General features: G+C 47.4%; 7 protein-coding genes across 11 annotated transcripts in view; 3 read left to right on the top strand and 4 right to left on the bottom strand.

Annotated features, from left to right (window-relative positions):
- Nucleotides 1-2,924, bottom strand: part of ctsa (cathepsin A) — a 6,492-nt gene extending 3,568 nt beyond the window's left edge. Inside the window, exons 1-7 of the mRNA XM_019881385.1 lie at nt 2,835-2,924; nt 1,952-2,112; nt 1,761-1,872; nt 1,476-1,526; nt 988-1,074; nt 739-894; nt 56-232 (exon numbers count right to left, since the gene is read on the bottom strand). Coding sequence (XP_019736944.1) covers nt 56-232; nt 739-894; nt 988-1,074; nt 1,476-1,526; nt 1,761-1,872; nt 1,952-2,112 — 744 coding nt within the window. The 5' untranslated portion in view covers nt 2,835-2,924. The remainder of the gene's footprint in view (nt 1-55; nt 233-738; nt 895-987; nt 1,075-1,475; nt 1,527-1,760; nt 1,873-1,951; nt 2,113-2,834) is intronic.
- Nucleotides 2,925-3,813: 889 nt separating this feature from the next.
- Nucleotides 3,814-6,720, bottom strand: snrpb (small nuclear ribonucleoprotein polypeptides B and B1). Its single transcript, XM_019881446.1, has 7 exons — nt 6,585-6,720; nt 5,137-5,288; nt 4,949-5,060; nt 4,632-4,784; nt 4,437-4,566; nt 4,048-4,173; nt 3,814-3,967 (listed from the first exon to the last, which is right to left on the bottom strand). Exons 1-7 carry the CDS (start codon nt 6,585-6,587, stop codon nt 3,927-3,929), a joined length of 717 nt encoding a protein of 238 aa, XP_019737005.1. The 5' UTR covers nt 6,588-6,720; the 3' UTR covers nt 3,814-3,926.
- A 196-nt stretch (nt 6,721-6,916) lies between these two features.
- On the top strand, nt 6,917-11,563 carry LOC109522122 (E3 ubiquitin-protein ligase RNF182). Of its 3 annotated transcripts, none has more exons than XM_019880420.1 (7): nt 6,917-7,292; nt 7,870-8,058; nt 8,124-8,277; nt 8,736-8,803; nt 9,024-9,150; nt 9,523-9,752; nt 10,388-11,557. In XM_019880420.1, exons 2-7 carry the CDS (start codon nt 7,954-7,956, stop codon nt 10,598-10,600), a joined length of 897 nt encoding a protein of 298 aa, XP_019735979.1. In that variant the 5' UTR covers nt 6,917-7,292; nt 7,870-7,953; the 3' UTR covers nt 10,601-11,557. The 3 variants fall into 3 exon arrangements, with proteins under 3 accessions (XP_019735979.1, XP_019735978.1, XP_019735977.1); XM_019880419.1 differs by having other exon boundaries at nt 6,918-7,292; nt 7,931-8,058; XM_019880418.1 differs by lacking the exon at nt 6,917-7,292 and adding an exon at nt 7,322-7,607 and having other exon boundaries at nt 7,931-8,058; nt 10,388-11,563.
- Nucleotides 11,564-11,565: 2 nt separating this feature from the next.
- LOC109522123 (regulator of G-protein signaling 9-binding protein) lies at nt 11,566-14,137 on the top strand. The gene is made up of 5 exons (XM_019880421.1): nt 11,566-11,801; nt 12,701-12,908; nt 13,180-13,392; nt 13,461-13,612; nt 13,693-14,137. The coding sequence occupies exons 1-5, from the start codon at nt 11,586-11,588 to the stop codon at nt 13,846-13,848; spliced, it is 945 nt and encodes a 314-aa protein (XP_019735980.1). The 5' UTR covers nt 11,566-11,585; the 3' UTR covers nt 13,849-14,137.
- Nucleotides 14,138-14,552: 415 nt separating this feature from the next.
- LOC109522403 (ubiquitin-conjugating enzyme E2C) lies at nt 14,553-17,067 on the bottom strand. Its single transcript, XM_019880940.1, has 7 exons — nt 16,927-17,067; nt 15,952-16,072; nt 15,758-15,785; nt 15,235-15,321; nt 14,963-15,167; nt 14,825-14,884; nt 14,553-14,704 (listed from the first exon to the last, which is right to left on the bottom strand). The coding sequence occupies exons 2-7, from the start codon at nt 16,056-16,058 to the stop codon at nt 14,667-14,669; spliced, it is 525 nt and encodes a 174-aa protein (XP_019736499.1). The 5' UTR covers nt 16,059-16,072; nt 16,927-17,067; the 3' UTR covers nt 14,553-14,666.
- A 672-nt stretch (nt 17,068-17,739) lies between these two features.
- polr2j (RNA polymerase II subunit J) lies at nt 17,740-19,415 on the top strand. Of its 2 annotated transcripts, none has more exons than XM_019880941.1 (3): nt 17,740-18,087; nt 18,318-18,460; nt 18,639-18,843. In XM_019880941.1, exons 1-3 carry the CDS (start codon nt 17,945-17,947, stop codon nt 18,740-18,742), a joined length of 390 nt encoding a protein of 129 aa, XP_019736500.1. In that variant the 5' UTR covers nt 17,740-17,944; the 3' UTR covers nt 18,743-18,843. The 2 variants fall into 2 exon arrangements, with proteins under 2 accessions (XP_019736500.1, XP_019736502.1); XM_019880943.1 differs by lacking the exon at nt 18,639-18,843 and adding an exon at nt 19,216-19,415 and having other exon boundaries at nt 17,866-18,087; nt 18,318-18,426.
- A 514-nt stretch (nt 19,416-19,929) lies between these two features.
- LOC109522401 (deoxynucleotidyltransferase terminal-interacting protein 1) lies at nt 19,930-23,366 on the bottom strand. Of its 2 annotated transcripts, XM_019880934.1 has the most exons (13): nt 23,085-23,366; nt 22,915-22,985; nt 22,435-22,531; nt 22,269-22,367; nt 22,002-22,061; nt 21,859-21,915; nt 21,060-21,118; nt 20,909-20,951; nt 20,578-20,636; nt 20,436-20,496; nt 20,279-20,350; nt 20,144-20,199; nt 19,930-20,075 (listed from the first exon to the last, which is right to left on the bottom strand). In XM_019880934.1, exons 1-13 carry the CDS (start codon nt 23,136-23,138, stop codon nt 19,967-19,969), a joined length of 897 nt encoding a protein of 298 aa, XP_019736493.1. In that variant the 5' UTR covers nt 23,139-23,366; the 3' UTR covers nt 19,930-19,966. The 2 variants fall into 2 exon arrangements, with proteins under 2 accessions (XP_019736493.1, XP_019736494.1); XM_019880935.1 differs by lacking the exon at nt 23,085-23,366 and having other exon boundaries at nt 22,428-22,531.
- Between the last annotated feature and the right edge of the window lie 8 nt (nt 23,367-23,374).

Here is a 23,374-nt window from a genome sequence, read left to right on the forward strand (position 1 = left end):
GTTTGTGTGTTTGTTGTGGGGTGGGGGGGGGGTCGAAAGAATAGGCCACACTCACGGCGTCGGAGCAGTTGACATTGGGGTTTTGGTGGAAGTCGCATTTGCCTTGGGTGCAGCACGATGCCTGCAGGCGGCTCCACAGGCGGCTTCCCAGCAGGCCGTGGTAGTACGCAAAGTACACCAGCGAGTTGTCGTTCAGCTCGTAGCTGGACATCCCGTTACCAACCGCCATGCCCTGAGCGCACAAAAGCTTCTTATCGTAACTCAAACTAAGCCAATGCATTTCAGTGGGCCTCAATAATAAGCAGATATTCATTATTTGCAGGCCGTCCCGGTCCCTATTCCCCACTGTAAATACAGCCAGTTAAGCAATCGGGCCCAACACTTTTCCAAATAAGAAAATGAGTACTTAGCAAACGTTTTTTTTTTAACATGTTTTGCCAATTTTCCCCCAAGGTCCAAAATGAGTCAATTTCCGGCTTTTGCCATGAATCGCTTCAATGTAGTTTTGTGAAGTGCTGTTTTGTTTTTGTTTTTTTCTTCAGGCTTCACCCGACGCCAACAACAGGGGGGGTTAGCTTCCTTTTACACTTCGGACAGATGTCTTCAAATATAATTTCCTAGTTGCTGAAAGACATTTCCCCCAAAGCAAAGCCGATGAATTGGCGGACATGATCTCTTGCTTTCAAATGGCCACCCGGCGGCCGATGACCTCATGAAGCCGCCGCCGGTGAGGCTCACCTGAAGATTGAGGGTGTCGTCCTCCATCACCCTCTCGGCCAGCGTGGGCAGATAAATGCCGCCGTAGCTTTCTCCCGTCAGGAAAAGCGGGTTGGCACTCAGCTCGGGGAAAAGACGGAAGAACTCCTTCAGCGCCAAGTAGTTGAGCATGGACACCTGAGATGCGCCACGTTGGGAAAAAAAAAAAAAACAATGAAAGCCATGAGCAAGATGCCATGATTGACGGACGGGTGGTGTGACCCTGCTGACCTCTGTGTCGTTGGTGGCGTAATCGCCGTCATCAGAGTATGAGAAGCCCACCCCGGGTGGAGACTCCAGGTACAGCATGTTAGCGATCTGAAAGCGCCACAACGCACATCAGCAACGACAACGACAGTGTAATGTTGGTTTGTAGAGGTGTAATGATTAATCAACGACTAATCGATTATCAAAATACACTTTTTTGGGGGGATAATTGTTTAGATCGTTTATTTATTTATTTTTTTAATTCAGGTTGTCCGATTCCTCAGAATTTCAGATGGTCATCAGAAAATATTCTCAGATTTCTGTAATGATTCCGGCTAATTTTCAAAATAAGACAATTTTCTGAAATGCGACAAACCAAACAGGGAACTGAATCTCAATTTTTTTTTTTGTTTGTTTAATAAAGCTTTGTGGTGCAGTCCTGGAGGCGATTCCAAGTAGGAGGAGCGAGGTCGCAAAGCAAGCAAAGCCAGACATCCACGAGGGGTCGTGACCTTGTTCCAGGAGTGCGGGTTTTCTCTCAGGGTGGCGCCGTCATCCTCCACCTGCACAAGCCAGAAGACGGCCGTGTTACAAAACGACTTCAAAAGGGAGTGCTACCCAGAGATGCCCAATTGAAACAGTACGCAGTCTGTCTCTCATCTCTCAAATATTGCTCATATGTCAAGGCAACAAAAATTCTTCCAAGAGTCGGCTAGCATCTGGCAACATTCCCAAGTCAAGGAGCAGGTACCTCAAGGCACCGACCGAAATTTGACACACGTGCCGTCACCACCTACCAGGAAGGGTCCGTGCTCCGTCAGCAGCCCGTCCAGCGAGCTACACCCGGGACCGCCGTTGAGCCACAGCACGACCGGGTCGGATGCCGGAGAATTCTGAGACTCCGCGAACCTGCCGGGAGGAAGTGGGCGGCTGAGTGTGAGTACGCAGCGTCACGTGTGTCATACGCCTGCGGTTCGGGTACGCTCACCAGTAGTGCAAATGCTTCCCGTCCGCCACGTTCAAGTATCCTGAGAAGTGCCGGAAGCTGGGCTGCTTGGGAAGCCCGGGAAGGTTGACAACTTCGTCGTCGGCCGGGGCCGCCGCCGCTGTACTCGCCAACAAGAAGTACAACAGCGCCACCGCCGCCATCTGACAGGAAGCTACACCATTAGAAAACACCCGCACGTTTGCGGTCAATCGATGTGGTTGACTGACTGTAACGTTGCAACGATTAAATGACTGATCAACAACTAACCAATCATCAAAATGAATTGAGAATTATTTTTGATAGGCGCTGAAACGTTTACTTTTTTAAATTTTAAAATGCTCTTGAGTTGCAGCTTCTCAAGAGTAAATAATCAGTTTCTGTAGTCCTCCATAAATATGTACGGATTAGAAGTTGAATCAAAATAAAATATTTGCTTTTGTTTTGATAGGACGATTAACATTTTTGTCATTTTCTGACACGTTCCGGACCAAACCAGCCAATGAATCATAATTCCTTATTGTTTGTGCATTTTCTGAACTGTCAATTTGAATAAAGAGATTTAATACTATTCAGGGACAATGCAGAGGACAGATTAATTGATTATCAAAATAATCTTTTGGTGAAGCCCTCAATGATTTGACTTTTTGGAATGTGTTGAAGTTGCAACACTGTATCAGTTGAGAAACATCAAAGGAGAAGGCAACGGCGGCGACACTTCTCCGCCAGTTCGACAGCAAAGTTAGCAAAGTGACCTAAGGTCTACCCAGTAGCTCGTCGCGACTCTCGCGCAACAACTAACAACAACACCAACAACAATTAGAGGCTCAATTTGTGCCAACGACAAGAAGTGTGCCACAGAAGGCAAGCTCGAGTGTCGTCTTACCTTCGTCTTCGCGTTTTGCTTCCGGATCACATGACCGCTCGACGAAAAGCGCGTGACTGATCGTTATATTGGGTCACGTGTTTGGGGGATTGCCAAACGAGTAAAGAGTGCACGTGACACTTCTCCCACTTCCTTTTTTTCGAGTTTGCTACTTGACATTTTAAGTTTTATTGTAATGTATTTTATTGAATTGACAGTTTGCCTTCAGAGTCCTCTGTTCCACAGAACTCATTATTTTATACTACCTCTGACTTATATGCAACTAATGAAATCTCATGCAGGATTTTGTTCGTATTGTGTTGTACTTCGGGTGTTTCCTTTTTTCTACGTATCAAACTTGATGTGTGGAATGTTCATTCACATCGCTTTAAAGCGATCACAGAAGATTCAAGTGTCCAGTAGTTTAATGTCAACTAAACACAATGGCTTATGTGACATGTACAGCACAGCAGTTGTGAGAAATAAGCTTTGCTTCTGACCTTCCGATTTTCACCTACTCACCTTTTCTTTCTTTGTATTTTTTTAGATTTCATATGGTGATTTTTGTTTGGTTGAAATAAAAGTTCACCTTGAGCTTGACCTAGTTCTAGTTTTATGTATTCCTTATCGACAATTGCATTTGCTGCTCTTTACATTTATTTTTAATCATGAAGTTTTAGTCATTCACTTCTTTACCAGTGTACATTTTTTTCAGCATTTTGAATTTAACGAGGAAAGGGCAAGTATTGCTCTTGTGTGAGCGGTACAAGTTAGGAGGTGGCGCATATGTTCGGTAATGTACATCTACAAGTGTTTTCACAAGATCACAAGATTTTCTTTGATAGTGGCGCGGACACCTGCAGCGGCTCCTCTTGTTTTATGATGAGAGGGAAGAAATTTCATCTGTGCTGTAGCACATTTGACAATAAAGTTTTATTCAATTCAATTATCGGAGAACCTGCTTGAATGTTTGAAATGTAGGCCAACATCAATCAAGTGGTTACCATCGAAATAAATCTGCTCTGCACGAGGCAAACATCCACCTTTATTAAAAAACGAAGTGTCAAAACCATCAAGAAAACAAAAGCAACATTTGTACAGTGCGCGTGTCTTTTAAGGACGTGGGGGCGGTCTCAGGCCGGGAGGAGGCGGTCCTGCCACAGAAAAAAACAGATGAGGATATGATGGATTTCGCTTGTGGAATTGTCCACGGCGCGGATGACGAGGTGCTTACCTCTCATGCCGGGGGGAGGAGGCCTCATGCCTGGGGGGGGCATGCCCATGGGAGCCCCTCTTCCTGGGGGCATTCCCATGGGCGGACCCATTGGCGGCCGCATGCCAGGGGGGGGACCCATCATACCTGCGCACAAGGACCATCCACAGCTTAACTCCAAAAATAATAATTGGACATTGTATTCGGGCGCAATGAATGTGGACGTATTGAGGTCAATGCTTGACAGAATAAAATTCCAATCACCGATTCAGTGAAGAAATACATTGTGGATAAAATCAACTCCTTTTCAGTCCGAAATGCTCACAACAACAGACGCAAATCACAGACAGGACACTTGACTGTTCACAAGACTTATGGGCCGTTTTCCTCAATCAAAATACTTCGATTACCAGGAGGCGGTGCTCCACGGCCCATTGGAGGCGGGGCACCTCGTCCGGGCGGATACTGTGTGGGAGCCCCTGCGATGCTAGCCCCCGCGGCGGCGGCAGCAACGGTGCCTCGGCCCTGCGGCGTCATCACCTGCGGGAGCAACACCAAAATCGGTCAGGAGCCCAAGCGGACGCCAGCGCTAACATGTGCCTTACCTGTTGTGAAGGACCGCCCACTCCCCTCACGGGTCCCGCCAACCCAGCAGGAGCCTGCGGCATCGGAGCACCGGCCGGCACGCCGCGGCCTGCCGCCCGCCCCACACCGGGACCGCCAGCCACGCCTGCCAGAGGAACACGAGCAATGCCCGTCTGATGGGTGGGGAAAGGAAAGGACGGTCAGGAAGTCAAAGTCGACGATCAAATTTATGATAAGAGGAATAAACAAAGTTCTTAAGTCGCATGAAAAACATTTCAAATTTATAAGACCAATATCAACATATTGAACAAAAAAAAAAGTGCCACAAGAAGCTTACGTCTTTGGGTGGCGGGCCCTCCACCGTCATGGAGACCAGGTTCTCCCCCCTCAGCAGGACCAAGCCCAGGACTCGCTTCTCCTCCCTCTCGGGCTGCTTGGAGTTCTTGGGCCTGTGCGGGCGCACGAAGAGCAAATTAGGATGCCCAGTAGAGTTTAGTCATTGGCGCCGGACGGGGGGTAGCTTACTTGATCTTGCGGAACTCGTCACAGTCGCATAGGATGAGGTTCATGTGCTTGTCGAAGGCCTTGAAGGTGCCGATGAAGATGCGGCCATCCTGCAGGATGCACCTCATGCGGAAGTCAATGTGCTGCAGCATCTTGCTGCTCTTGCCCACAGTCTGGGGAAGGAGAAAAAAAAAAAAAAAAAAACCCATAACTCACAGGGGAATAAAAAAAAACACCCATCACTCACAGGGGAAATTTTCGCCAGCCATTATGTTTGCCATTCATCATTATGGAAGAAACAGGAAACACTTTCAAACAGCGCAAAAAAATGCCAACAGAAAGTGCTCAGGGCTCTACACGAACTTTTACACTGAAAGCACTGGTGTGACCCACTTTTTCTATTGGTCGCACCGGCAGAGATTTGGGCGCACTTTTGGGGCGGTACAGGACAACCATATTTACTGTCTCAAGGGCGGCACTTGTTAGTACTAGTGATGTATCCTTTGTGTCGAGCCTTCGATGCATGTACCGAATAAACATCAGATGCTCCTTGCTGTACAAATAAAGGTGTATTTCACAATTTCATTACTGTGCTCACTTAGTGTGTCTGAATTTGTCAGTTATTATGCTTGTTTGTCTCTCTAGGCAGAAAACTGTGGCATCGTTTAGATGTCAGTGGCGAGCCTGTGCGCACCACTTAGTTGCACAGCTGACTCCATTAGTGAGGTGAAAAAAGTACCCGGGAGAACCGAATATCCACCGGTATGATGACCCCCTGCAATATTGGGGAGAGAAACAAAACATTTACCCAAATGTGTTTAACTCTCCCTCAAAAAATGCGCACAACAGCCAAAAAAACTTCTATTTTTAATTCGACAATAAATAATCGCTGGCTGCAGCTCAAACGTGAAGCTCGGTTTAAATGTAGACTAGAGAACGAATGTTTTGATTGGCGATCCATTTATTTCTTCAGTAAAAGTGAGGGTCCACTTTGTGCAACCAAATGAATGAGTTGTGGATGAAAGGTTGCTGTCCGATTTGCTTCCATAACAACTTTGCGTATAACTCAATTTGCAGTTCCTTCGCTGACTTTTTTCGAATTTGCAGGACGAAGGTTGAAAGACTGGACAAGCGACGTTGTTCGAACGTTGGTTGTCCGGCTAGCCGTCATGCTAGCCGGCCGCCATGCTAACAGCACAAAGCTCAAGCAAAGTCCAACAATGTCTACAATGGGACGCAAGTCTTCCACTTCTTCTTCTGGAGGAGAAGAAGAATAGAAAGACTGAAAGAGTTTGGACTGAAAGGCCAAGTGCTCCAACTTGTCGGGCCGGGAGAGCCTTTCGGCTTCTCGCGCCCAGCCGCCATCAAACCGTCCATCCATCGAGCGGCAAACTGGGGTATAAAATGACGTAAATGGCGATCGCGCGAAAGTGCTCATCGAGTCAACTTGAATGTCCAAACACACTCACCATGTTTGCGGTTCTGATGGCTCCGATTGACGACGGATTCTCAGGACACTAGGAAAAATCAAAAAATTAGGCCGCGGGAATCCCGCCGGGCCCGTCTTTAATGAAAGACTTACCGGAAATGACGTCGCTGAACATATGCACCGCCTCCCAACTTCTCCCGTCACACAAGAGCGACAGTCAGACGTTCCTGCACATACAGAGGTAAATAACCATTCATACCCCATACCGTCAGTGAGTGGGAACCGATCCCACGCTGGCCGCACACAAGTCAGGCGAGTGTACCACTACAACACCAGAGAAACAAAAATATAATGCAACTAATAAAGCATATGAAAATCCCCCCCAAAATGCATGACATTTTATTTTCGCAAAACGATCCTAAGAAAACAAAGTGAGGCTTTAAGTGACGTCATCACTGGAGGACAAACGTTCTTGTGTGGTCACGAGTTGATTGATTGCGGAGGCGTCGCCATCCCTCGCCCTGTGGGCCAGTTGTCATGGTAACCCGGGATCCCGCGCGCGCAGCCGCCGCGGCAACTGCAGTGAGTCACCGCGACGCACGCAAGCGCGAACGCGCGCCGCCGGGCTCGCCGAGCAATCGCCGAACGAGATGACGTGACGGAGGAAAGAAGCGAGGGATTGATTACGTCAGCCTCCAACAGTGATTGATTGACAGCTGTCAACAAGTCGACCGTGCACGCACATCAGGTGAGCAAGCGAACCCGACGTGTGGTAAAGTGACTCACACACGATTGTTCCCGCTGCACCTCTACGTCCCTGCGTTCATTTCTCTGTTGGATCGCGTTATGTGACGTCACAGACGCCCACGCACCGTACACTTTGTTGGGGAGGCCTGTGAACCTTCTCACAAGTCTTTTTCCGGAGGAGGGGGTGGCACACAAATCTTCACCGAGATGAACATGCAAGACGCCACCGTGGCTATTTGGACCACTCAGCTTGTGGTCGCTGATGATGTCATAAATTCAATGATGAAGTCACAGCTTCCCTCCGGCTCCAGTGAAAGTGAGGGAGCATAATCTGATCTCTTTTTTGAATAATCAGGAAGAAAAGAAAATGACCATGATTGATAGCAGTGCGTCACCGAATTGGACTCGTCTTATTGGCTGATATGTTGTTCAGTGAAGCTGTTGTCTTAGCAACATCCGTCATGTCCCCTCGGTCGCGCTCACATAAAAACTGCCGCTTGCCGCTACAAAATATACGACACTGTTGCATGTTCGTGCTTGTGTGCGTTTGCACTTCACTCGATGCACACACACGGAAGAATGCTCATGCACGTCATGCACGAGTGCATCGCCATGACGATTGACGCCGATGTCTCGCAGATGGCCGAGCGTCTCCACCTTGGATGCCGTCACCGGGAAGTGACATCGCGCGCCTTCTGCCTCAGACAGCCGACAGGATGACCCGGCGGGGTGAGAAGACGGAGCCGAGCCGGGAGCCGCAAGGCCAGGTGAGATACGCCGTCGCCCCAGTTTGGACGGTGCCGCCGCCAATGTACGGGACGCCTGCGTGCAGATGACGAGGTGGACCGAGTCGCTGGTGGTGACGCTGGACGAGCTGGAGTGTAAAATCTGCTACAATCGCTATGACACTCGCAGCCGCAAGCCCAAAGTTCTGGCGTGTCTGCACCGTGTGTGCGCCAAGTGTCTCAAGAGGATGCTGGACACGGGTGAGTCCGCTCCTGCAGCTCATCATCATCGACTACTCATCGCGTGTCAAATAAATCAACCGCCTTTCGAGCTCCCCTAACTTGTGAAGAAGAGCCCAAGTTACTTGGACTCCTCCACTTGGGCCAGGATCTTATCCCCGACCTGAGGGGGCACTCCACCCCTTTACAGAATCTAAGATGTATCTGGAGGTCAGTATCTGGGACTGTCGGCGCTGGATACGTGTACTTGAATACACGAATATTTTCAGGAGAATTGATCAAATACAAACATGTCAACGTTTGCTCTGCTTCCATCCACATCGCATCGCCAAGACAAGTGGTGACCATGTGACATCGTCATCTGACTCCAGAATGGATGCTAGCATGCTAGCACTTGCCATGCTAACATATGAGTCGCAAAAGTGACGAGAAGCCTTCCACTGTCGCTTGAGTCTCACGTGTTTGACGTTGTCATCCAGGCGAGTCGTCTCCATCCGTCCTCATTTGTCCCTTTTGCCGTCACCAGACTCACCTCCCACAAGAAGAGGTAATGCCCTCTCTTTTTCTTAATTTCACGTTCTTTCTTTTCTTCCTCCATCCTTGACTTCTTTTCTTCTACCTTCCTTTTTTCTCCTCTTTTTCCTCCTTTTCTTACTCCTCTCCTTCCTTTTCTCCCTTTTCCTTCTTCCCGTTTCTTCCATTTCTTCTTTTTTTCTCACTTTTCATCTTGTTCTCCCGGTCCCTGGTACTCGTTTGCCTTTGTCAAGGTCTGGCTGATGGAGGACGACCGCCACATCCTGGCAGTCCTGTCATGTGGCGAGCGGGCTCGGCGAGGAGGAGGCGGAGGAGGCGTTCCGCACAGAGAAGTTGTGCTCAACCCCGACTCGCTGAGAGGTGAAATCATCCGCCTTCCGATACGAGTCAAGAGTTTTTACAATTAGGCCTCACGTGGAGTTTCAACCACATTAGCTTAGCTTTTCGCTCCGGAAGCTTAAATGAAAAGGGCAATTAGCGTCGATGTTGAGCCGCTTTAAGCAATGGAGTAAAACAGAAACAGTACAGTAACAACATCCACACTGACAAAATACTGTAACTACTCCATTAATGTAGTGTATTCTTTATCCTTTGCGTAGAACCACTAATATGAGTATCGTATTTGGGGAGTTGAGGTGTCGTGAATTCTGGGCAGGACACAATCCGCCACAATACAATTTGCTTTGTGCTGTGATCATTTGTTTTCAACGTCTATGCATGTGGTATGTTCAGGCGCGGACCGCACACCGCGCTCTTCGGACTGCCTGGTGATCACCATCATGGAGCTGCCGGCTGACTCGCCGTCTTCAGACGAGTTGAGGACGCTCAATGCGGCGGAGGCGGTCGCTTTATACCGGCGGCATTCCAGCCAGGACTCACTGGCCTGCGACCTTCCCACCCGCAAGTGCGGCTCCTGGACGTCTCGGCGTTTGCCCCGCTGCCTGCTGGGGGCGCTGTGTATGGTTAGTCCTCTGGTGTAACATCACCACATGGACATTAGGGTCCAACCACTTCGAATTGTTTTGAAGGCTGATGCCGATTCGATATTTGGCAGACAAAAACAGTTTAAAAAAAAATAATGAATAAGATTAGTTTTTTGGGGTGTTTTTTGTTCCCTTAATGCTTACAATGATAAAGATATGAATTACAAACAGATCATTTGACTGTTTTACAAATCTTATTCCTTTAGTATTTCTTCACAACAAAGAAAAATCACCATGATCTTTGCCCTGAGTTGTAAAATGTTTTAAAAAATGGTCAGCTTGAATTTTATTACTTTATGTTGTTGTGTATTAATGGGGGTGGCACTCTGCAAAAATTGGCAAAAAAAAAAATACCAAAACATACCCAATGGATTGGTCAGATCCTGGTCCAAAAACTTGATTAGATTTTTTTTTTTGGTTTGTTTGCTTGGGTTTTTTGAATCTGTATCTCTCCTTAAGGGCATTCTATTCCCACCAGTGTGTTTTCTATGCGCTAGTGTTCATGGCTGTGTGTGTGTGTGTGTGTGTGTGTGTGTGTGTGTGTGTGTGCGTGTGTGTGTGTGTGTGTGTGTGTGTGTGTGTGTGTGTGTGTGTACGTACGCACGTTCTTCCAGGTGTACTTCAGCTCGCTTCCAGTGGGAATCTACCTACTGATGATGGCTCACATGTGGCCGGGCGTGCTGCTGGTCAGCCTGGTCCCGTCCACGCTGCTTCTGCTGGTCCTCTACGGCTTCTGCCAGTGCTTGTGCCACGAGCTACTGCAGGCGCTCGCCACCCGTCGCCGCGACAACGCCACCATCGCCATCACGTCTGCGGAAGACGACTAGCACTCGCTGTGACCGCCAAGCACCTCGTGCGTCGCCAGGGCCACTCAAAATCCTGACATTGTTAGCGGTAATGTAGACATGACGTGCGGTCAGAATACTCATTGGCGGCCAGGAATTCAATGGGGAATTTGCAGTTTTAAAAGATTTGAATGTAGCCACACTTCACCTCGTCTGTCACGTCTTTTGTCTCTGGTAGGTTGTTCTTCCTCAGGTGCACTGGTTTCTTAAAAAAAAAAATCCTTTTTAGTGTAATCTGCCTGGAAATTACAAATTGATAATATGAGGATGATTCCTGGAAAACTGCGTCGGCAAATGGAGCACTCTCATCCAGACAATGTGAAAGTAACATGCTATACTTTGATTGTCATGCCAGGCTTGGGGCCATTTTTTTGGACAACAGGAAGCAGACTGTCATGTGTTTTTTTTTTTTCTTTCTTTTTTTTTTTACTTGGTCTGAAAGCCATCCATAACTCATGCGTCACCTAAACAACTTTGTCCACACGCGTCACACCACATGGCAGACGTGCTGCTTGCCTAGCTTGGCACAGAGATGGCAGGCGGCAAGGAGCTAGCTTAGCTTTCAAACAAAAACGATAGCGACTGGGCCTGACCGGAATAGGCAAAAGCCACACATTTACTCTCACTATATATCATTTCTGGAGGGGGTGTGTCACAAAAAAAAAAAAAAAAAAACGGGGGATAGGTTCCCCAAAAAAGTCAGAATAATTGATTCTTGTTGTAAGTGACAAGAAAAAAAAATAATATCACAGGACATTGAGGGCAAAAAAGCCCAAGAGATTTGGAGTTCCCCCCAAAAGCCCATAAAGAGAACCTACCCGGCCGGTCAATAGAAAATGGAAAATGTTCCTGGTCTTATTGCTAAGCTAGGCTAGTCGCTCAGCTAACATTTGTGTGCAACACGATGAAAATGAAATGAATAAAAACTACTAAGCTTTCTCCAAACAACTCCTGTTCCAACCACGTCATGGAGAGAATCTTTTTGGCCACGCTAAGGAGTCAGCATCAAACGCGTCCCGGCTTGACGGCCTCAGCTGCTCTTGGCCCACTGGCGCCAATTGTCAAGGCGACCAGTGACCCTGGAGACCAAGAACAACAACAAAACGAGCAGGAGGAAGACGAGAGTAGGAGAAGAGGAACACCGGAGAGAGGAGCAGCTCACCAGCGACGCAAGAACCCACAGGTAGCTAGCTCGCGCTTGAACTTGAACTAACTCGCGCGTCGTTTTTGATCCTCAACATTTTGGTGCAGGGATCCAGATGATCCAAGTTCTTATCATACCTCCAAATTAAAATGCTTTTTTTCAAGCAGTTTCCAGCACTTGCAAAAAAGAAAGTTGAATATCATGTTAGAATCTGGCCAGTTTCACATTTCACTGTGATAAACATCACATTCTGATAAGATTCTGTAAGTTTCATGGTCATATGTTTGAGAAATGGTAAATTTGATGTCCACATGGGACAAGATAAAACAAAGTATGTACGAAAGTGTGCCTAAACCTTGACTCTTTAGACACAGGTGGCTTTTTTCTTTTTAGTATAGTTACATAAAGAGGGTGTTTGTTGTCCAAGACACAAAGAGGACTCCGCCGCTCGACCGCACCCGAAGTAATTGCTTGGTTTTGTTTTACCCAATGCAGAAATCACACATTAGCTTTTCATGTTACAAAGTGATGATATGATCACAACTATCACATTGATTCGTGATACCTTAACAGGCTGAAATGTGATAAATTCTCTCATGAAAGCTATCCCGTGAAACCTTTCTTTTTTCTGGTGCGAAACGTCACTGACGGGCTGAGAAGGTTCATCGGTACTGATGTGGTCAGTGACAATCCAAGTGAAGCACGAAAACTCGCTTCCATTGGTACCTAGTCCGTAATTTTCCAGAAAACGGCCATCCGTTGGTGACAGATTGACCTCTCTGTTTTAATGCCTTGGCAAACTCACACCACAATCACCAAAATCCACACCCATGTCAAATTTCATTTTGAAATCATTTCATTTTGACTTTGTGCATTGTGTGCCACCACAGAAAATGCCAAGTTCTTACCACCTTTCCGCTGATGTCGATTAGGCGCAGGGGTCGGAGGTCATCATGAGCGAGCGGCACGATGGTGGCGAGCGCGCCCAAGAGAGGCTGGCGCGGGTCACTTCCTGTTTCCAGACGCTGGTGCGCCTCACTTCGTGTTTCCAGCAGTTGGCGGTGTCACTGGGAAGCTCAGCCGACTGCGCCTTCCTAAGGCGCGAGATTGCACACGTCAGGGCGCTCGCCACAAACGTCGCCAACGGTGACATATACCCTCTTGGATATAATAACTCATTCTCTCATATATATACCCCTCTCTTGCCAAGGAACTTAATCACCTACTCAGGCATATCCTGCTTTCAGACTACCCTCTCTCACTCTAATTCATTCAGTTGCTCGCACATGATGCTCTCACAACCTAACTCATTCACTCACTCAAAGCCCTCACACACATCCTGACTCAGGCACTCATATTTGATTGCTTGACTTTGACTAATGCCCCAAGTAATTTTTTTTTTTTTTTTTCGGTGGAGGCCTGTCCTGCCATCTCACGCATCTCCTGTCCAACTGCAACTCGGGCCCGGCGGGTCCTGCGTCTTCAGCAGAGCGACGAGAGCTGGAGCGCGTGTGGGTCCACTTCCTGTCCGCCATGGAGAACTTCCTGCGGGACCTGCGCAAAGTTGGCGACCTGATTGTGCGCTTCCCACTGGGCCAGCAAAAGGACCGTCGCTCGTTGATCAACACAGGTCAGCACAGCCTGACCGCCCGGCATGATTGGTGGACCGATAATGATGTCACCTGTTGCCTCCTTTAGGGTGTCTGGACGGCGTGGTGGGCGTGGCCACGAGGGCCGCCTCGGTTCGGATGCCCTGGTTGGCCTCCGACGTGGATGACCTCCATCAGGAGTCGGGTCTTCAGGAACACCTCAATAGCCTGGAAGCGATGATGAGCGACATGCAGCTCAGGGTGAGCACACGCTCACGGATGCATGCACAAACATTCTGGCTCACACTCCCTCTGATGGAAAGTGGGCGTGTTCCCGTTAGGTTCCTGTAGCATTCTGGTCAGTGGAGGCCACGCAGCCGACGAGCGGCGAAATCACGGAGGAGGCCGAAGAAGGGCTGGAAGAGGCCTCCGCCGAGGAGTCATCTGTCTGCTGCCGGCCATCGGCACGCTCGGGCCTCGGCTGCGCCTGGTCGTAGCCGTCGCTCCATTTTCAAATTGAGGGCGGTTTTGTTTGAGCAGGCTTTGGAATCTTCACACTATCGTAACCTCTGGTGCTCCCTTGGCTGAATTTATGCATCAGGACAACAGAGCTGTGGTTTGAATGTGATGTGGGCCAGTTTTTTCCAACCATTGAGAGATCATCTGATGTCACGCCCGAAATGATCCAATGTCACTTATTTGAATGAAAGATTATGTGCTCCCCAACCAAAAAAATTGGGTCCATTTATCCATACCAATGTTGTCAAGGAACAGGCAGAATGATGAAATGCTCGTGCCACGTGCTTGGACAACATTTTGATTGGGTTTTAAAGGGAGGGCGTGTGAGGGGCCGGGGGTGTCTTGGTGCTGAATTTGGGGTCTTTTATGGCAGGCAACTTGTTCAGCAGCTTAGGGGTACTCTAAAAGACGTCAAGTTAGTTTATGGAAATTTTTGTTTTCATAATTCAAATTGTACAAGTATTGTCTGCTAAGGAACTGCAAATAGTTTAGTTGGGTTATTAACAGTTGGAGAGGGGAAGGTGGGGGCCGCGCTCCACCTCTTGCGAGATAAAGTGCGACCAATGTCACCGAAAAGAGTTGGAATAAAGGAACAAATTTGGGATTTTACTGTTCCAATCACACAATACAAAAGTGAATTTTGTGTGTGCTCCAAAAAGAAAAATGTTGAAAAGGCAAGCAATGTGTTGAATTAAGAACTTTATTGATTGAATGAAAGGCAAACAAACATAAAAATACTGTACAAACACAAAAACGCACACAGATTTAAAAAAAAAAAAAGAAAAGTGGAGCAGCTTCACATGCGGAACGTTGAGTGCAGATGAGCTTTGTAAGCTGAAAGCAGGGGGGGGGGGCAGTTAGATGTGAAATTCCCTTCACCCTTGCGTCTTTCGCAAAAAAAATGCAAAAAATAAAGTTGAACAAATACAACGCCCCCTTGTTTGTGCAACCCACCTTCTTGATTTGGCCAAAGCGCAGCGGCTGCGGCGTTAAGCGGACTCTCATTGTTGGGCTCTGGAAGGAAAAGCCAAGAGGATGCGGGTGAGCACGCAGCAGGAAGCGGACACGGAGGCCGGGCCAAGAGAGCTTTACCTCCCAACAGGCTCTGGATTGACAGCAGGACGGCACGCACATCCAGCAGCGCCGACCACTTGTCCTTGAGGATGTCCAGGCAGATGAAGCCGTGCTCATCCACGTTAGGATGGAAACACGGTGACAGGAAGCGCACACGGGGCGCCTGGTACGGGTATCCGGCTGGGAAGTCGAGCGACAGCTTGTAGCGAAGACCCTCATACACCTGCGGCATCACAGCCGTCAGCCATTTGTTTGACCGCCCACACCGGCGGCTGCTCGCCAAACCCTACCGTGTCGCAGGCGCCGTCGATGGTTCCCACCCATTTGAAGAGGTTGTCAGACTCGGGGAAGGCCGAGATTCCCTTGTCACCCGCCATCTGCGCTCAGCATGCACACAAACAAGGAAACCACTTCAAGTTCAATCATCTCCGAATATATTGTAATTAGAATCAGGTACAGGAAAAAATGTGTAAATGAGTCACTTTGAAAAATCTGATAAATTGTATTTTCCGAGCATGTGATTGATAATACTATATCTGTTAACAACGTGGAGAAAAATCAGCAAAAAACATTGGTCAATTTTGTATTTTTTTTATCCAATAAAAAATTACCTATGAAATTGCTACAAGCTTCTTTTTAAAAGATTACAAACTGTATGAACAAATATTGTTCACCAATGCATTCAAAGGTGACAGCTATTGTTGAATGCAATGGCGCACATGCGACATCTGTTCCATACTGCCCCGTGTGGTCTGGAAGTTAAACTGCAATAAAGCGTGCCATTACTTGACATGAAAAAGGAAGTGCACTCACCATCAGGGTCATCAGCTCCTGTTGGAGCCTGCAAAACAGAATCAAGACCATGTTTATCTTTTGATCAGGAGTGCATTTTTGAAAAGTCGTTCCTCACACACATGCCTGCCAATGACTCATGTTCATGCTTTCATTTGCTGGAGCCAATAATGGCACAAATTAGACAAGATGAACAATTACACCGCCGTACACACCGTTTGGTGACCGATCCTTTGGTAGTGTTGCCACCAGCTTCGCTGCCCTTCATGGCGGCAGCAGCGCCTCCAGCTGAGGCAGCGGGGTCCAAGTTCTGAGAGGCCATCGGTCAGCTCTGAGCTGCACATAAACAAAAATCCAGCATGTGGCTTGGACAAGGCAACTTTGTAAAAGCCCAACTTGAAATGTGGAAATGTAACAGCAAATCTGGAGGTGCAACTAACACTTCTTTGAATAAGTGACTATGACTCTATTGATTATTTTCCGATGAATCGGATTGAAAAAAAATCACTTCCCATAATTTTCTTGAAAAACAGGACATGATTTCAAAGTAATAGTGTAGTAAACGAAATGGCTCAATGACTAGCTTGGTCTGTAACATACGTGTGAAAATCAGCTGATTGTTTTCCAAGGCTTATTTGGAAAAATCGCCCAAAGATAGCCAATCTGCTTTCATGGAAGACGACAGACTGCTGAGGGGGTGAAACCGGAGGATTGAAGTTAAGGTTTCAAAACTACTTCATCAAATTAGTTTAATTCCTTTAATTCATTCCTTGATCAATCCAATCAAGTGCTGAATGAAACGGATTAAGTGTGGCACCTCGAGAATGAAATCGTATTTTATAGGTCAAAGGAAAAAGCCTAAGATTAAAGGCCAAACTTCAAGTCCCACTTTGAAATGTTAAAAAATTGAATTTGGCGAAGTCTTCTTGAAGGCGATCGTGACAGCCGATTTGGAAACGTTAGCCCCGCGAATCTGAGTACACAAACGCCCAGATCAACGCGTCGCTCGCTCCTCAACTTTCGAACGAGTGGGACGACTGCACGTCGAGGGTTGTGTTGGCTACAAGAAACGTTTGTCGTTAGCTAAATCGGCTAAGCGAGTCAAGCTAGCGCCTAGTTTATTTGCGTTCAACATCATGGTTCACATGCTTTGACTCCAATCCGGCGCTTGCTTAGTTTGTCGAACTCACCGTGGCGTCTGTCGATGAACTTGCGTCAAGCCAAAAGGCGAAAGAAAAGCGAAAAAAGACTTAGGGCTACCACTTGCCCAGCACAGTGCCGCTCCCGATTTAAACGGACGACACTGGCGCGCTGAGCCAATCGGCGGTCGAGTTTCAAACGCAGACGTCTTTTTTTTTTTGCTAACCAATGACAGCGCCTGCTTCAAGGGGCGGACGTTGCGATTGGACAAGAAACACCCGGAAGTGGATGAAACCGAACTCCGAATAACATCATCTTCAAAGGGAAGAATTCACAACTTTATTCTTAGAATATATAGTATTTAAATGAGACACTGTACGCCCAACGGTAATGTAAAACATTTACATGAGAGCTGTGTTGATCAAAAACAGGATAGAAAACACGCTGACAAAAAATATAAGATATTGTCAATAAATGTCATATCTTTCCGTGACAAATGGCTCCCATTGCAAATAAGGACAACGTCTGTGTCCAAATTCACAGGTTGCCTCCCACGATGACCGCACTTTTCGGCCGAGCCAATGAATTTGAACACTGCCAAGAGTCTGTTGGTTTTCGGGGAAAAAGTCTGGCGTTTACCAAAAATACATGTTCTTGCTAATAAGGACTTCTCTCCACATTTATCCAATAAAACACTGTATTAAAAAGTTCAAGAAACACGTTTACATATCTTGCTCATTCTGTTCTGTGCATCCCGAAACTGTTTCTCCTCTATTTGGGATTGCCAATCCACCCCAGATTGATTTTGCATTAATTCATTCATGTTTGATTGACTCGTGTTTCATCCTTCGCTTGTCACTTTTTAGGATGTATTTTCTATGTTGTCCTTCCGTCATGCTGTACTCGTCCGTATTTCATAATTAAAAGATAGGGTGTTGGTTTCCCCGTTTTCTGAAGTTGCGCTCCAATCCATCCAGGGGCGCTACGCAGCTGCACGCAGACGGAAGCGCCAATTGGCGGAAAGTCGTACTTCCGCCGGCTCGGCTCACTAGCTTGTCAGACGTAAAGATGAACGCACCTCCCGCATTCGAGTCGTTCTTGTTGTTCGAGGGCGAGAAGAAGATCACCATCACCAAGGACACCAAAGTGCCCAACTCATGTCTATTCACGCTCAACAAGGAGGACCACACGCTGGGCAACATCATACGAGCGTAAGAAGCCCGCTAAATTGCTAACCGAGCGACGTCGCGCCGTGGAGCACCCAGTGGTACTCCTTAGTGATCATAGACAAAAACCTCACGGCAAAATGGCAAATCACCACATTCAAGTGTCGAAACAACTCCGAGACGATGAGCCCAAATTCCATTTGTTGCTGTTTTGTGTTTTAACGATGAACTCAGCGGGAGTGACGCTCACTCGCTTTTGTTCTTTCGCGAGCCAGGCAGCTGCTGAAGGATCCTCAGGTTCTCTTCGCCGGATACAAAGTTCCTCATCCCCTGGAGCACAAGATCGTCATCAGGGTGCAGACAACGCCTGACTACAGTCCACAAGTAATAAGCAAAATGCACCAACCCACACGCCTGCTGGAACGGGAACGTAGACTGTAACTTACATGACGGGACGTAAAGTAACTAAGACGTCGTAAGTAGGATGGCCTCACAATGCCACTTACTCGCCGTCGGGAGAAGCAAAGCCACTGGCAGCCATCAAATGTTGCCAATCACTAAGTGGACCAAAATGGAATGCATTGATTTTGACACGTTGTTTTCTGTCTCCACGGTGAAAATGTCACCATCGCTTGTACCAAAAAGCTTGGGAGGAGTGCAACATGCACACTTAAAAACGCGATTGCAATTGTGCTCTTAGGTCTATCTCAGAGTACTACGCAAAAATTGCTCTGCTTCATCTGAACTGGTTGCTGGCTAATCGTTGGGCACAAAAAGAAACACTCATTCGCTCTTACATTCACATCTAGGGACAATTTAGAGTGTTTAATCAACCGACTATGCATGTTTTTGGGAATGTGGGAAAAAAACGGAGTATCTGGAGAAAACCCACACAGGCACGGGGAGAACAGGCAAACTACACACAAAGGCTGGAGCTGGATTCAAACCCACAACCCCTCCTCTGTGAGGCGCACGTGCTACTCAGTTGCTCACCGTGCAACAGTCATCCTGGTATAAAACATTCCCTGATGCGTTTTCATCCAGCCAAAACCAAACCAGTAACAGTGGCAACTTAAGATGTCTGCCCTCTATCTTCAGCCACCAGGGGCCAATAAAGTTGCACACCTTACTCGATAACCATTGAACGGCTTGCCTAATGCTTCTGTGTGGCAGGAAGCCTTCACCAACGCCATCACTGATCTAATCAGCGAGCTCTCCCTGCTGGAGGAACGTTTCCGGGTGGCCATCAAGGACAAACAGGAAGGCATCGAGTGACCCCGTCCAGCCTTCCATCGTGATGTCACTTCCACTTCATCTTGTAAATAATTTCCATTTGTGTTGCAAAGTCAAATAAAAATGTCCTTTTGGTAACTACACTATCATTTCTTTTGAGAAACATGATGAAGGTTTGTCGTTTCCATGCAAAGATGAGCTGATCTGTCAGGGTGACGCCCTTTGGGGAAATTGTTTTTCAAGCCCTGTGTCCCTTGTTTGACAGGCCACTTATGACGTTACTTTTTTTTTTTTACACGAGTGTACTTAAGACGCTTCCACCGCACGCATAATCAATCAAATGTTCTTGGAGTGTAAGGACAACATCAGCAGGGAGCGCCAGTGCCCTATGGGGCTGCTTTGGCCAACCGCCAATAGAAGCAATGAAGGCAGGACAACACATTAGGGGTATTTGTGGTTTGCATGCGCATTTTGTGGCGTGCAAATATGATTTTAGGCACAACCGCAGTGTTGAGCGTAGTGAAAAAAAAACGAACTGATTTGGGGGCTTTTTGGAGGGGAACGGGCTGGAGTAGATTCATTGCATTCTTTTAAATACCACTAGAGGGAGCCGAAGCCCCACCCTTTGAGAAGCACAACTTTTGTCATTTAGTCTTTTTTTTTTTTTTTTTTTAATACACTTGGAGGACCTTCAGAGTTCCGTGTCCCTCTGCGCCTCCATGGCCCTCTGCATCTTCTCCACCATCCACAGAGGAACCGAGAACGGCTTCATCTCGTCCATTTTCACGTCCGGGCAGTCCCTGTGCACACATTTGGCATGAGGCGTGTCCACGTTACTGTGACGACAGAGCATGACGCCGCCACTCACTTGTAATCGTCACCGCGCGCCAGATCCTGGACATCCTCCTCGATCAGCAGGTAGGCCTGAGCGATTAAGTACACGTGCGCACAGTCGTCAATGTTTGTGGTCACCGCGGTGGTAGCCGCTGCCGTTGGGCCTCACCATCTTGCCGCCCGTTGCCCTCATGTGATGACGCTCGGCCAGCCACTGCTTGTCCTTTGTGTCCGCCGCATACTGACAAGCACACGCGCAACGTGTTACAACGAACACGCACATCCCAACACTGGCATCCGGGCTTTGTGTGTGTGTGTGTGTTTACCTTAAAGAGGTCAGCATGTTTGATATAAATTCGCCCTCTGGTCCCGCCCATCCCCAAGGCCCTGTAACAGAAAATGAAGGCTTTTTAAACACACTACTGTATTTAATTCTGGTCATAGATGTGGGGAGGGATGCTGCCTTACTTGTTAGCTCTGGAGCCCAAAACAAACGTGCTGCTTTCATTCAATCTGGACGGTTCCCACTACATGTCACAAACAACACAATCATTATTCGTAATGATGGTGAGAATGGTAACACCGGGGAGCCATTTTGGGAAAGGAATGTCTTTTGTAAATTTTTATGCTGATTAGAAATTATAATTGCTCCGATAGCTCAAAAACTGGATTTGATACAAAAACACAGAGATCCCTTTTGCATTCCGCACCCAAAAATGCATTAAAACAGCTGTCAGACTTAACAAAAATTGTCTTCCCTAGCGTAACAGCTAAAAGCAAATATGTGTTAGCATGTCACCTTGGGTCCTTCCTTTTTGATGGCTTCACACTTCACCTTCACGCTGACAACACACACACACACACACACACACACACACACACACACACAAACTTTTCACTATGTCTGTTTCGTCATCATCAATATCATCCTCATGTGCTGTGATACTCACTGAGCGGAGACGTTCAAAGATCGGTCAGACGCCATGGCGCCGCTCATGCGGTTCTTTCTCTGAGAACGGCAACAATGCACACACACCGAGAGACACGCAGAAAATTCCGACATCAGTATCTGTGTGACTAAAACACACAAACGCACGACATGAAAAAACACACAACAGCACACGTGAGTTCGCCACGCAACCACGTGACTATTTGACGGGTCGAGTGCAGTGCCATGAAAAAGGATTTGCCCTCTTCTCAAGTTTTTATTTAAAAGCATAGTTTCTCGGGGTGTGAATTTCTCAAACAAAAGACAATTGCACACACCTCCTTTTCCCCCTTTGGGCTCATCCTGTTAGGGGTGGCCACAGCATGTCATCCTTTTTATTCAAAGTCTCACTTCTGCATCTTCTCCTCTAACACCAACTTCCCTAATGTCTTCCCTCACGACAGTCAAACATGGTGCTGGTGATTGAGTGCGACGGGCTAGGTCTGCTCTACGCAACCAGGACCTGGACGGCTACATGAATATTGCTCTTGAGCTAACATTCTGTGGGAGAATGTGCGGCCATCAGTTAGTGACCTCAAGATGAAGCGCCATCCGGTTCAGCAGAAGGACAAACAACCAAAACACAACTTCTGAATGGCTTCTAACAACAGGTTAGAAGGTTCTAGGTTCTGTTGTGACCGAGTCCAAGTCCAGACGTGAATTTTGATTTAAATTCTGTGACATCTCCCATCATGCCGGAAAATCATCCAGTGCTGCAGGAGTCAAGTGGCTGAAGATGCAAAATATGCCTCGGAACGTACCTTTTTGGGGACTGGACTTCCTCTTTGGCTGCAGTTTTCTTCAGAACCTCGAGAACGCTAAAGGCACAACACACCAGAACAGGCGAGCAAAAATCAGACTTCAAGATGACTTGGCAAAGATGGTCCCAGTTCATCTGTCTTACCTTGATGGTCACCTCAGAACTTGGCTTCTTCACATCACTTTCGGGAAACAAAACTTTGGCCTGCGGTGGTAACCATGGCAATCACACACACACACACACACACACACACACACACACACACACACACACACACAGTGTGCCTCAGTTTCACAGAACACTCGCACAGACACAAACACGAAGGAACACACAAACGCAATCACACTCAGTCAGACACACATACTCGCACTCTCACAAAGCAAGACACACATACACAAATTACACTCTTACATGTTCCAGAACATTCCTGCAGGCGTCCTTGATGAGCTGATCCGTGTGCACCTCGTCTCCGACGTTCTCCTTCACGTTGTGTGCCGCCTTCTCAAAAAACTGCACGATGACAACACAACTCCGTCAGAGACGCGAGGACACGCACACACACATACACACACCATACCATGTGGTATTTCCTGAACACGGCCATGATGTCATCATTGAAGCTCGGCTGAAGAACCGCCCTCAGGAGGTCCATGGACACCTGCGGGTCTGTGTAACTACAGATTCACACGCACGCGCGTGTATTTATGTATTTATTTATTTGCTTTGGCTGAGTCTAGGCTGGGTTCAAACTGTTCGTGCGGCCGTTTTAAATTCATGATGTTTTGATATTTGTCGAAGTTTAGAATTAAAAACGTTAACTGAAAACTTTTTTATTTTATTACAAAATAAATTCACGTTTATTACCATAAGCACACACGCAAGTACTTAAAAATGGTACGGTTGAGTGCCTATTCCGATTCGCAGCTACCAGGAATCGGGACGAACTGGTTCAAATGTGAAAGGGGGCCACCCCGACATGTTCAGCATCACCTCCTCTCTGTAAGTGTGCAAAATTGCAAAGGCGGCTTTCTTTTTCTGTTTGTATTGCTGTCCTTACCTGACGGCCATGTGTGAGCGTCGTCCTCTCCTGTGGACGTGCCTGTGTTTGATCATCAAGTTCCACGGATTCTAACACAAAACACAAACAGGACGGCACTCGTTACTCGCAAACTGTAGTCGTCAACCGCGCGCATGAACGTCTTAGTTCAGTGTATTTATCCTCCTTACCGTCGGCTGTTGGCTTCCGTCCGGCTGTGTCCGCTTTGTTTGTTTGTCTTCCATTGCAAAACCCTTTCAGCTAACTCGGGGGCTACGTTAACAGGTTAAAAGCTATTAAAACAACAAAAATTAAAAGCAGCTTCGGCCAGGTGTCGTTTTACACCCAATTTGAAGGCATACAGCGACCGCAGACCGTAATTTGGCATTGATTTCTTTGTGTAGTAAGTCACTTGTGACTTTTAGTTCCCGGATTGGATGTAACAGCCCACTTCCGCTTTGGTCAAGTTAGCAGCCGTCAT

Source organism: Hippocampus comes, unplaced genomic scaffold (genome assembly GCF_001891065.2).
Source record: "Hippocampus comes isolate QL1 unplaced genomic scaffold, H_comes_QL1_v1.1 scaffold68, whole genome shotgun sequence".
NCBI classification, from domain to species: Eukaryota; Metazoa; Chordata; class Actinopteri; order Syngnathiformes; family Syngnathidae; genus Hippocampus; species Hippocampus comes.

Bases quoted from the DNA above. Each gene is read 5' to 3' on its own strand.
- snrpb (XM_019881446.1), bottom strand. The intron at 5,061-5,136 runs GTAAGCTACCCC...GCGCCCGCACAG, and splicing joins GACGAGTTCCGCAAGATCAA to GCCCAAGAACTCCAAGCAGC. The intron at 4,174-4,436 runs GTAATCGAAGTA...CCTTGTGCGCAG, and splicing joins CCGTGGAGCACCGCCTCCTG to GTATGATGGGTCCCCCCCCT.
- LOC109522123 (XM_019880421.1), top strand. From the start codon at position 11,586: ATGGAGAGAATCTTTTTGGCCACGCTAAGGAGTCAGCATCAAACGCGT. The intron at 12,909-13,179 runs GTGACATATACC...TTTTCGGTGGAG, and splicing joins CGCCACAAACGTCGCCAACG to GCCTGTCCTGCCATCTCACG. The intron at 13,393-13,460 runs GTCAGCACAGCC...TGCCTCCTTTAG, and splicing joins TCGCTCGTTGATCAACACAG to GGTGTCTGGACGGCGTGGTG.
- LOC109522401 (XM_019880934.1), bottom strand. From the start codon at position 23,138: ATGGAAGACAAACAAACAAAGCGGACACAGCCGGACGGAAGCCAACAG. The intron at 22,986-23,084 runs GTAAGGAGGATA...GTTTTGTGTTAG, and splicing joins ACGGAAGCCAACAGCCGACG to AATCCGTGGAACTTGATGAT. The intron at 20,076-20,143 runs GTGAGTGGCGGC...ATGTGTGCACAG, and splicing joins GCGCGCGGTGACGATTACAA to GGACTGCCCGGACGTGAAAA.
- LOC109522122 (XM_019880418.1), top strand. From the start codon at position 7,499: ATGAACATGCAAGACGCCACCGTGGCTATTTGGACCACTCAGCTTGTG. The intron at 7,608-7,930 runs GTGAGGGAGCAT...GATGTCTCGCAG, and splicing joins TCCCTCCGGCTCCAGTGAAA to ATGGCCGAGCGTCTCCACCT. The intron at 9,753-10,387 runs GTTAGTCCTCTG...ACGTTCTTCCAG, and splicing joins TGCTGGGGGCGCTGTGTATG to GTGTACTTCAGCTCGCTTCC.
- polr2j (XM_019880941.1), top strand. From the start codon at position 17,945: ATGAACGCACCTCCCGCATTCGAGTCGTTCTTGTTGTTCGAGGGCGAG. The intron at 18,088-18,317 runs GTAAGAAGCCCG...TTCGCGAGCCAG, and splicing joins CTGGGCAACATCATACGAGC to GCAGCTGCTGAAGGATCCTC. The intron at 18,461-18,638 runs TGGAACGGGAAC...ATTTTGACACGT, and splicing joins GCACCAACCCACACGCCTGC to TGTTTTCTGTCTCCACGGTG.
- LOC109522403 (XM_019880940.1), bottom strand. From the start codon at position 16,058: ATGGCCTCTCAGAACTTGGACCCCGCTGCCTCAGCTGGAGGCGCTGCT. The intron at 15,786-15,951 runs GTGTGTACGGCG...TCTGTTTTGCAG, and splicing joins AAAGGATCGGTCACCAAACG to GCTCCAACAGGAGCTGATGA. The intron at 15,322-15,757 runs GTGAGTGCACTT...TGCTGAGCGCAG, and splicing joins AGGAGCTGATGACCCTGATG to ATGGCGGGTGACAAGGGAAT.